This window comes from Ranitomeya variabilis, chromosome 3 (assembly GCF_051348905.1).
Source record: "Ranitomeya variabilis isolate aRanVar5 chromosome 3, aRanVar5.hap1, whole genome shotgun sequence".
NCBI lineage: Eukaryota > Metazoa > Chordata > Amphibia > Anura > Dendrobatidae > Ranitomeya > Ranitomeya variabilis.
This window is the reverse complement of record NC_135234.1, coordinates 233,509,857-233,520,339: the sequence shown is the minus strand read 5'-3', so window position 1 is coordinate 233,520,339 and position 10,483 is coordinate 233,509,857. Positions and strand designations below refer to the sequence as shown.

Here is a 10,483-nt window from a genome sequence, read left to right as displayed (position 1 = left end):
AACGGTGCCGACAGGCTCACCGCATGCTGTAACGGTGCCGACAGAGTCACCGCGTGCTGTAACGGTGCCGACAGGCTCACCGCATGCTGTAACGGTGCCGACAGAGTCGCCACATGCTGTAACGGTGCCGACAGGCTCACCGCATGCTGTAACGGTGCCGACAGAGTCACCGCGTGCTGTAACAGTGCCGACAGGCTCACCGCATGCTGTAACGGTGCCGACAGAGTCACCGCATGCTGTAACGGTGCCGACAGAGTCACCGCGTGCTGTAACGGTGCCGACAGGCTCACCGCATGCTGTAACGGTGCCGACAGAGTCACCGCGTGCTGTAACGGTGCCGACAGAGTCACCGCGTGCTGTAACGGTGCCGACAGAGTCACCGCGTGCTGTAACGGTGCCGACAGAAGCACCGTGTGCTGTAACTGTGCCGACAGAGTCACCGCGTGCTGTAACGGTGCCGACAGAATCACCGCATGCTGTAACGGTGCCGATAGAGTCACCGCATGCTGTAACGGTGCCGATAGAGTCACCGCGTGCTGTAACGGTGCCGATAGAGTCACCGTGTGCTGTAACGGTGCCGACAGGCTCACCGCGTGCTGTAACGGTGCCGACAGGCTCACCGCGTGCTGTAACGGTGCCGACAGAATCACCGCATGCTGTAACGGTGCCGACAGAGTCACCGTGTGCTGTAACGGTGCCGACAGAGTCACCGCATGCTGTAACGGTGCCGACAGAATCACCGCGTGCTGTAACGGTGCCGACAGAGTCACCGCGTGCTATAACGGTGCCGACAGAATCACCGCGTGCTGTAAGGCTATGTGCACACATTGCGGAAATTGCTGCGGGTCCGCAGCAGTTTCCCATGAGTTTACAGTACAATGTAAACTTATGAAAAACCAAAAACGCTGTGCCCATGCTGCGGAAAAAAAACGCGCGGAAACGCAGCGGTTTACATTCCGCAGCATGTGAATTCTTCGTGCGGATTCCGCAGCGGTTTTACACCTGCTCCATAATAGAAAACCGCAGTGGAATCCACACAAAAACCGCGGTAAATCCGCAGGAAAAATGCAGTGTTTTTGCCCTGCGGATTTATCAAATCCGCTGCGGAAAAATCCGCAGCCCTCACAAATACGTGTGCACATAGCCTAATGGTGCCGACAGAGTCACTGGGTGCTGTAACCATGCCGACAGAATCACCGCATACTGTAATGGTGCCGACAGTCACTGCGTGCTGCAGTGGTGCCGATAGAGTCACCTTTAAAGGGAAAGGGAAACTTTCGTGTGAAAAAAAACGCTATTAACCTGCAGATATGGGGTTAATCTGTAGGTTAATAGCTCTCTGGACCAGCCCAGCACCTGTATCGGCATCAGTGCAGTTTCAGTCATCGAACTGTGCATAGAGAGCAGCGGCTGTGACTGAGCCCTGACACTAAGAGCCGACTAATGCTGATATTAACTGCCATTCTCAGCTTGTTTCCAGCAAAAAAAGCAGCATCAATAAATGTTAATATATTAATATAATATGTTAACATAATAATGTTAATATAATAAATGATTCTCATTTGGTCTGACATGCGCTGTGAGGTCTTATATAGACAGGTGTGTCCTTTCCAAATCAAGTCCTATCAGTATATATAAACACAGCTGGACTCCAGTGAAGGAGTAGAACCATCTCAAGGAGTACAAGGGTATGTTTCCACGGTCAGGAAACGCTGCTTTTTTGACGCTGCGCAGAGCTGCAGGGTCAAAAAAGCAGCGTCCAGATGTTCCAGCATAGTGGAGGGGATTTTATGAAATCCCGTCTCCACTATGCGTGGAAACCCGCACGCGGCGGCCCTGCGACTCCGGACATGCTGCGCGTCTTTTCAGATCGCAGCATGTCCGTACACCTTGCGGGGACGCAGCGTCCCCGCAAGGCATATCGCAGGGCCCTATGGGACAGAGCGATCATCCCGGATGTGAAGAGTTAACACATCCGGCATGATCGCGTCCCAGAAAGGGGGCGGGCTTAGCGCCGAGCGGCTTCACCGCTGCGGCGATACCGCCGGCCATCCTGAACGTGGAGACATAGCCTAACAAGGAAACGGACAGCATGTGACTTAATTATGAGTGTCTGAGCAAAGGGTCTGAATACTTATGACCATGTGATATTTCAGTTTTTCTTTTTTTATTAAATTTGCAAAAATGTCTACATTTCTGTTTATTTCAGTCAAGATGGGGTGCAGAGTGTACATTAATGTGAAAAAAATGAACTTTTTTGAATTTACTAAATGGCTGCAATGAAACAAAGAGTGACAAAGTTAAAGGGGGTCTGAATACTTTCCGTACCCACTGTAGATGTCCGTAAATTATGGTATGTTTAATAGCGAGAAATGACACAGGGAAAAAGTATTGTGCACGTTTACTAAAATATAATTAATACTGTGTACAAAAGCCTTCGTGATGACAGCTTCCAGATGGAAAGGATGCAAGCACCATGCACACTTCTTAGTTTGGTGCCATTTTACTCCAGCCCTGATTTCATTGAGACTGGCATACAAGACACCAGTTCTAATGAATCGGGGCCCATGTGCCATATTTTTTAAAGCGATGCCAGGATTTCTCTTCTTTCTAGACTTCAGTGTCTTCCAGATGATGATGACTTGTATATTTTTTGTCCCGAAAAAGGAACATTTCTTTTTATTTAAAAACAAGCAAACCAAGATATTTACACATTTTCTTTGAGAATCTTTTTTTTTACGTGTCCTATTTTATCTTCATCTTGACCTGTAGAGTCACTCCAAGTTATGATTCTGGCGCACCCGGCACTGTTATTGTGTGGTACTGTACATCTGCTGATCATACTTCACAATACTGTGACAGATCATTCCCTCTTCTATTATAGAGTTAGTAATTGTATATTAATTTACTGTATTTTCTTTGCTACTTAAACCTTAGGATCATGCCACCGGCCTGTGCCCCCTGTTCCAAGTAAAGAAGCCCTGTGTGTCACCTCCTACCAGCTGGACCGATGACTGCTTATGTCCTGTTTTGGGATGGGGTGTGCATAGGGATCAAGTGTCCTTTGCATTCTCACAGCTCCACACTAAACTAGGATTTTTTTGTCAGTGCGCAGAGAGAGGGAGCAAGTAGGTGAGTGTTAGAGAGTGGGTAGGGAGGGGGCAGAAGGTTAGATTGGCAAGGGCACTGAGCCAGGGACAGGGAATTGTTAACATATAGCTACATACAATTTTTTAGAGAAAACCTGCTAGGATTGGTGATAGACAGTTAGATCTATAAGGGGTGCACACTCTTATCAGATATTTATATATAAAAATACGTGTTAGTGGAAAGATCCGATCTGCGTATAGCACAAGGTAATCTACACAACACAAAAGTGAAAGAAGAATTACAAAGTGGAAATGCAAAAAAAGGATTTATAGACAGGGTTACACAAATTCAGGACGAAAAGTACCAGCTAAGTACCCAGTTATACTGAGTCTGGGGATCGGCCACACGATCACTATCTGGGAACCGGAAGCTCTTTTATTTGGATACTTGGATTTCCTTCATCTGGTTTGGAAAACTGTGATTTTGGAATATGTCTACACCAGTGTCATCCTCAACGATGGATAGAGAAGGGGGCCACACGGGCTTTGTCTTCAAGGTAGCTCAAGAGCACGGACAATATGAATGATATAGTCTTTACTCAATGTGAATGATCTAGATAATCACATCTCACCCCTGATTCACTAGAATCCGCTGCCAGCTTTGCGATGGAAGCGACTGGAAGAGCCACTTGGATTCATCAAATTGCTGGAATGGGTAAGACGAGCTACAACCTAAGATGTGCACAATCTCCATCAATTTAAGAATAGTTCCCTCACCTGTTCAGATACGTTGGTGCACACATTGCTGGTTGAAAGTTATACTAACCCTATCCTGTTCCCATACATTGGTGCACACATTGCTGGTTGAAAGTTATACTAACCCTATCCTGTTCCCATACATTGGTGCACACATTGCTGGTTGAAAGTTATATTTCCCCTATCCTGTTCCCATACATTGGTGCACACATTGCTGGTGGAAAGTTATATTAACCCTAACCTGTTCCTATATGTTGGTGCACACATTGCTGGTGGAAAGTTATATTAACCCTAACCTGTTCCCATACGTTGGTGCACACATTGCTGGTGGAAAGTTACCGTATATTAACCCTAACCTGTTCCTATATGTTGGTGCACTCATTGCTGGTGGAAAGTTATAGTAACCCTAACCTGTTCCCATACGTTGGTGCACACATTGCTGGTGGAAAATTGCATTAAACAAAATATATGTGTATATATAGCAAGGAAAACCATCTGTTCAAATGACGATGCCATTAAAATCCTCTTTTGTACAGAGCTCCTGGTAACCTTTACAGTCAGGTACATCAGCAGTTTCTTTCCTCTTTCCATGAGATAGCTTAGCTTCAGGTTTGTTTTTCTTACAGATAAATTGTGGGGTATAACGATGGCATAAAAAGATATTGTACCTTCAGCATCCTGTCACAGTCTCAGCTGTTTCTGCACTCAAATGGTGACAAGTGTCCTGCCTGTATGCGGAGATATCCATCACTATAAGGGATGTTTGCTTAAGGATTGCAATGTTCTTGTAATGGCATCCCAAATCATGGGCATCACCCCATACAAGTCACTCACTATTATTTTATTTCCCTATTAGCATTTCTTGTACACAATAGTGTATATTTCGACTCCCAGCCCCCAACTTGGATGGATCCGTATGCCAATCACAAATAGCTGCTCTCACATTTCACTGCCGTTAAGGAATCTCTCCAGCCAGTAACCTTTCCACCATCTCCATACTCCACATGCTTGGCATCACTCTGCACTTAACTTGTGCCACGGAGTGTTCAGATTTCAACCGTATGTTCTGTGTAGTACACATGTCTTTCACATCTAGTAACTCCGACAAGGAAATTATACTATGTAGTGGATAATGATCCCAGTAGCCTTTTAAATATGCTCGATGATGCCCTCATCTGTGCTGGGAACCAGGACTGGTTGTGCGCAAAGGTCATTGGGGAGGTGGCTGCGCATGAGCAGCTCTCTCGATTCATCTGTATGGAAGTTGTGAAAATTTCTGAGCTGGGAACCACATCTATCAAACATTTTTGTCATATCCTGTGGATATCCCATAAATGTAAAAGATGAAAAAGAAACAGTTGTCCACTTTTTGCTAAACGTTTTGAAATGTCTATTTGTACTGGCATAGGAATGGCTAAAGCGGCTTATTGCTTACTGTGGCACATGCAGTACAGAAGCCGCAAGTACCATGTCTAAACAATGACGCCAACCACATGATCTACCCACGTGGCTACCTCCTTGGCTTCGTCTGTTGATAGTTCACAATTCTGGCGTAGATACAGAATCTTTTGTGTGCGTGCCCACACTGAACACTTTTATCCTCTGCGCAGTAGATGACAAAGTCACGTGAGACATGGGTAAATCATGTGACCACGGTCATCTTGAGAGGTATGAACATGCCGAACCCATTGGGAGTATGTAGGTTCTACTTGCCATGAGTGGTTCATAGGCTATTATGTAAATCTATAGCATTTGAGCAGAAAGCAGACACCCCTTTTAGGATAGGGCTAGGATAGGACATGTGTCACGAGACATCAATTCTTTGAAAAGAACTTGCTGTCACACGACTACATTAGAACTTTGATTGTGCAGGAAGTCGCATGTCGCGTACGACTAGCATTGAAGTTTATAGCAAGTGTGACTTGTGACTAGCGATAGAAAATCCAAGACATTTGGAAATATTTGCAACTCTGTGTCACACATGTAGAATGTCCCAGGTCGCAACGCAACACCTTAGAAAATCATTTCATCCAATATTACAGTGTGTGGCTGCGTTTTCAGTTTGGCACAACACATGTCACCGGTGATTGGTCGCTGGAGTAGAAGGGCATTCATCGCACTATCATCGCATTTACTGTTCATTCAAACATATTAATACTAATACACAGATAAATGGAGGTCATCACATGACTTAAACAGCTAATTGTCTACTGGCAGCTACACGGTTGGACACTGGAAATAGAGTAACACAAGGGTAATATTAAGGTTATGTCATCTCCACAACATGCACGGTAGTGGGATTTACCTGTTTTTTTGTGGTTATCTATGAAAGAGGCATCTTTATATATTGTTCTGCTTTGTAAATGAAAAAATCATGGGAATGATTGGTTGTTATATATGAGCTATATTTCTTGGATTTACCCTCGCGCCAGGATGATTGGCATGATGTAAGCTTGGCAGACTAGGCCAAAATATACTGTATTATAATGGATTACGTCACTCACTCAGCTACAAACTTCTATTAATTGGCAAGTAAAGGTTCCTAGAGACTTTTTAATGCAAAAAGCATATTTTTTTCACAACGAGGCTTAAAAAATCTTGATGGTGAAAGTCATCCTAAGGCCGGTGTCACACTTCCAACTGCAATGCGAGAAGCTCGGGCCTCAATACCCGGCACTGCCGCCGGCGCTCGGGACCGGAGTGTGCGGCTGCATGTATTTCTATGTAGCTGAACGCTCCGGTCCGTACAATGCTTGATGGCTACTCTCAGAAATTATCTTTAGAACAGTTTTAGATATATAGCACACTCCCTTGTTAATACCATGTGGTCAAAAACCACCCATATTAGGTCACTTTCCAGAATGACCCCTAACCATTTACAGTACATGCTTTTGAACCCTTTGAGACCAGACAATTTTTTTAAATCATTTTTGCACTTTTGTTTTTTTCCTATCCTTCCAAAGAGCCATGACTTTTTCATTTCCATTGTTATAGCCATAAGAGGAATTGTAATTTTCAGTGAAATCATTAATTTTTACCATATCAGGTGCTGAAAAACGGCACAAAAATTCCAAGTGGTGTGAAATTGTGAAACAACTGCAGTTATGCCATGGTTTTTAAGGTTTTGTTTGCACAGCGTTTCTTATATAGTAAAAATGATCTGACAATACGATTCTCTATGTCAATACGACTACGATGATACCAAATTTGTGTAGTATTTTCTATTTTAGTAGTGTAAAAAAATTCTGAAATATGTAAACAAAAAAATGTTTGTATGTGTCCACATCTGCTGAGATTATTTTTCCATTAATAGAGCTTGTTTTTTGTGTGCCAGGCTGTACTTTTTATTGATACAATTTTGGGGTACCTATGACATAGTGATTACTTTTTGTAAGGGAAATACAGTGACTGTAAAACTGTAAATCTGAAGTTTTGATTTTTTTTGCTTGTTTTTCACATTTAGGCCATGTTCACACTTTGCGGCATCCCTCTGCGGGTTCTCCCGCAGCGGAATTGATAAATCTGCAGGGCAAAACCGCTGCGGTTATCCCTGCAGATTTATCGCGGTTTGTTCCGCGGTTTCCGCTGCGGGATTACTCCTATACTATTGATGCTGCATATGCAGCAATATGCAGCATCAATAGTAATGTTAAAAATAATAAAAATCGGTTATACTCACCCTCTAATGTCCGGATCTCCTCGGCGCTGCACGCGGCGCTCCGGTTCCAAAGATGCTGTGCCGAGAAGGACCTTCGTGACGTCACGGTCATGTGACCCGGGCGTCATCATGGTCATGTGACCGCGACGTCACCGCAGGTCCTGTTCGCACAGCAACTCTGACCGGCCGGCCGCGTGCAGCGCTGAGAGGTGAGTATAACATGATTTTTTTATTTTTATTCTTTTTTTTACCCCAAATATGGTTCCCAGGGCCTGGAGGAGAGTCTCTTCTCCTCCACCCCGGGTACCACCCGCACATTATCCGCTTACTTCCCGCAACGTGGGCACAGCCCCATGCGGGAAGTAAGCGGTTCAATGCATTCCTATGGGTGCAGAATCGCAGCGATTCTGCACAAAGAAGTGACATGCTGCGGGTTTTAAACCGCTGCGTTTCTGCGCGGTTTTTCCCGCAGCATGTGCATAGCGGTTTGCGGTTTCCATAGGGTTTACATGTAAATGGAAACGCTATGGAAACTGCTGCGAACCCGCAGGATCAAAATCGCGGCGGTTCCGCGGTAAAAACCGCAAAGTGTGAACATGGCCTAAACGTATGATTTAAATAATGTTATTTTGTAACTGATAGGAATTTTGCATATGTGGTGATACTAATTATGCTTATTATTGTTTGTTGTTTTTTTTTTTTTTTTAAACCGCGGCAATTGCTGCTGTTACAGACAGATGGCGGCTATGTGTTACAGCTGAACAGCCGGAATTTGCATCTTATGGTGCAGGCACAGTTTTTGAGCCTGCGCCATACACAGAGCACCTTGATGTACAGAACATGTAAAGGCAGGGTTCACAAAGGGTTAGTACAGTACATGTAAAGGCAGGGTTCACAAAGGGGTTAATAAACATGTCACTAACACTTGTAATTAACAGTGGACAGTCCCTCTTTAAAGGGGTTGTCCACTGCTGGACAACCCCTGGTTAAAGGAATTGTCTGGTCCAAATCAATGATTCTGCAGTCACTCAGTGTGACTGCAGACTTATGAATCCCCCAGCGCATGCACTGTGTGCTGCAGGGATTCGCCAGTTTCTGAGCGGTAACCGGAGGGTATGTATGTGTATATACATATTCCCGGTCAGGGCCCGTCTAGTGGGCATTGACTCGTTCCATACACTTATATTGAGCGAGGCCGTGCCCCGTCTAGTGGGCATGGTTGACTAGAGGGCGTGGCCTCGCTCCATACATGTATATGGAAGCCCACTAGCAGGGAGTATGTATAACACATACCCTCCAGTCCTGGCTCAGAAACTGTCAAATCCCTACAGCACACAGTGCATGCGCTGGGGGATTCATAAGTCTGTAGTCACACAGAGTGACTGCAGTATCATTGATTTGGACCGGACAGTTCCTTTAATTGCTTCAGGATCCCATTTAAAAAAAGAACTGTGGATACTCGCCTCCCACAGCGGCGCCGATCCAGCTGCTGTTTGCGTCAGGCCGCATGACATTGTTGTGTCACAGATCTGCTGTAGCCAATGGGCAGTGGTCGCTGATCAGGTGTAGCTCATCAATATTCCATAAGATGGAAAGTCCGTTATGATAAAATAGTAAAGGCTGCTGCCAGCCAGTGGCCGCTCATAGGCTACAACAGATCCGCAAGTACCATCCTGGCTTGGATTAACAGCACAACATTTAACTATACAGTAATCTCATTAATTACACCTCTAAGACTCTGCGTTCGACTTGCACTTATTTAGACTTGCAAAAAGTGAATAACTACACACACTGATCCCATATTGGTATTTAGTGGTTCTGGTGTGGTCCCCAGTAGGCACGATTCATGTCTTTCTCCATCACAGTGCATGCTTTCTTACAGTCGGAGTGTCTTAATTGCCTTTGACCAGGCCTTGGAAAAACCAGTTCTAAAACAATGGTAAACAGTGGGACAATACACAGCAACCAGCTCCCTTTTACCAGTCTCTCTAACTCACCAGCCTCTATGACTTTCTCAATGTCCAAGTAACTCCTTTGAGGTGGGCAATTTCCAGAACTGTCTCTGTGTCACATTGTCCTCACTTCGTAGTGAGATGGGCACCACTCCTCCTCAGAATCACTTCTCAGCCTCTCTCCCATTAGCCACTGGCATGCTTCTTGTGGCTGACTAGGCCTAGGCTTCCAATCCGTCCCATCACAAGTCTTCCTGTCTCTTGTATGCTTACTATGCACATACTCTCCAGACTCACAAGCAAACAGGCGTTCTGGACGCATATCAACTCCACCTGCCAATACGGAGTGCAATGTATTCCTTCAGTTCAGAAGCGAAGCACCATAGCACTGACCCTGCTGACTGACCCTTCTCCTGTAGGATAATATGTAGGAATGCCATTCTTGGTGTCATCAACTAACACAGGAATGGCATCACCTGTCGTAATAGCTTCAAAATAAGTTCCCAAAGTTCCCAGTTTGATACCAACCCACCGAAGAGCAAATGCAGAGCCTTGAGAGCAGGTAGTTGAAGATGTCACTGTAGGAATATGAGGAGGATCCATCACAATATGCAATACATGGATATTTTTTAAATGATAATCAAAAATAAATTACTTAAAATAATATAATAAATCATATAAAAAGTAATGGGAGTAAAAAGTATCTTAACTAGGCAACATATCGGCATCTTCATCAGGAGCTACAGAGTACAAAGCCTATACAAATACCACAAAAGGTAGCAGAAACAAAATTGATACAATGATTCAGCAATGAAAACACATTATATATATACAGTATATATATATATATATATATATATATATATATATATATATTTATATAAATATAATTTTGTAATATATAAATTTATATAAATATATATATAAATAAATATATATATATATATATATATATATATATATATATATATATATATACCCTGGCAAAAATTATGGAATCACCAGCCTTGGAGGATGTTCGTTCAGTT

At 44.0% G+C, this 10,483-nt stretch overlaps 1 protein-coding gene across 1 annotated transcript in view; it reads left to right on the top strand.

The window, feature by feature from the left end:
* Positions 1-10,483, top strand: part of SYPL2 (synaptophysin like 2) — a 38,168-nt gene that overhangs the window by 846 nt on the left and 26,839 nt on the right. Inside the window, exons 2-3 of the mRNA XM_077295253.1 lie at positions 2,938-3,646; positions 3,736-3,804. Coding sequence (XP_077151368.1) covers positions 3,581-3,646; positions 3,736-3,804 — 135 coding nt within the window. The 5' untranslated portion in view covers positions 2,938-3,580. The remainder of the gene's footprint in view (positions 1-2,937; positions 3,647-3,735; positions 3,805-10,483) is intronic.